We start from the raw sequence: 1421 nt of genomic DNA on the forward strand, positions 1-1421 counted from the left end.
TATTATTATTAAGTGTGGTTTGCGCCTTCATCTTTCCTATCAAACATCTATCGTCCTGACCTCTCCTCCTTTTTTGTGATTATTATTATTATTATTAAGTGTGGTTTGCGCCTTCATCTTTCCTATCAAACATCTATCGTCCTGACCTCTCCTCCTTTTTTGTGGTTTTTATTCTCTTGTAACACCTCTTCTTGCGTTGCAAGTGCCATAAAACTTCTAATTAAACTAAACTAAAATCTCCTCCACTTTAACCGTTATGTTATACCTGCACTTTAACACCTTTACTTTACCTGTATTTAAACCCTCGTATTTTACCTCTATTTTGACCATCTTTTTTACCTCCATTTTAACCCGCCTGGTTTCACCTCCAATTTAACCCTTTTGTTTTACCTCCATTTTAACTCTCATGTTCTACCTCCTCTGAAACGTCTCGTTTTACCTACACTTTAACGTTAACTCTCTTTGCGCCTTTACCCCGACTTCATTCCTCATGTGTACCTCCACCTTAACCCTCTCTGTGCCTTTACCTCCACTTTAACCCTCTTTGTGCCTCTACTCCCACTTTAACGCTCATGTCTTACATCAAATTTAACCCTCTTGCTTCATCCCCACTTTAATGATAAAGCCCCCGCCCCTCCTTCCCACTTTAACACTCTTAGTTTATCTCCACTTTAACCCTCTTTGTGCCTTCACTTCTACTTTAACCTTCATGTTTTACCTCCATTTTAACACTCATGTTTTACCTCCACTTTAACCCTCTTTGTGTCTTTACTTCGACTTTAACACTCGTGTTTTACCTCCCCTTTAACTCTCTTTGTGCCTTTACTTCGACGTTATTCCTCATGTCATGTGTACCTTCACTTTAACCCCGTTTGTGCCTTAACTTCGACTTTAACCCTCATGTTTTACCTCCACTTTAACCCTTCTCGTGTCATTGCCGCCAATCCTGAAGCCAATCAGCTCGCATAACACTTGATGGTACCCCCCACTGCCCAGGCGGCGAGGACAGTGAAACATCTGGAGGTGTCCATGTCTCTTTTACCCTCTTGTTTTACCTCCACTTTAACCCTCTTGTTTTGCCTACAATTAAACTATCATGCTTTACTTCGACTTTAACCCTCATATTTCACCTCCACGTTAACCCTCTTTGTGCCTCTACTCCCATTTTCACGCTCATGTCTTACATCAAATTTAACCCTCTTGCTTCATCCCCACTTTAATAATCAAGCCCCCGCCCCTCCTTCCCACTTTAACACTCTAAATTTACCTCCACTTTAACCCTCTTTGTGTCTTCACTTCTACTTTTACCCTCATGTTTTACCTCCATTTTAACACTCATGTTTTACCTCCACTTTAACTCTCTTTGTGCCTTTACTTTGACTTTAACCCTCATGTTTTACCTCCACTTTAACCCCGTTTGT

At 40.7% G+C, this 1421-nt stretch overlaps 1 protein-coding gene across 1 annotated transcript in view; it reads right to left on the reverse strand.

Moving 5' to 3' along the window:
• The window catches only part of LOC101852159 (DBH-like monooxygenase protein 2 homolog), a gene marked incomplete in the record, with an annotated part of 17729 nt that extends 16676 nt beyond the window's left edge, over positions 1–1053 (reverse strand). The window contains 1 exon segment of the mRNA XM_035968459.1: positions 929–1053. Within this exon segment, the coding sequence (XP_035824352.1) occupies positions 929–1017 (89 nt within the window).
• Positions 1054–1421: the final 368 nt, after the last annotated feature.

Source organism: Aplysia californica, unplaced genomic scaffold (assembly GCF_000002075.1).
Source record: "Aplysia californica isolate F4 #8 unplaced genomic scaffold, AplCal3.0 scaffold00061, whole genome shotgun sequence".
NCBI lineage: Eukaryota > Metazoa > Mollusca > Gastropoda > Aplysiida > Aplysiidae > Aplysia > Aplysia californica.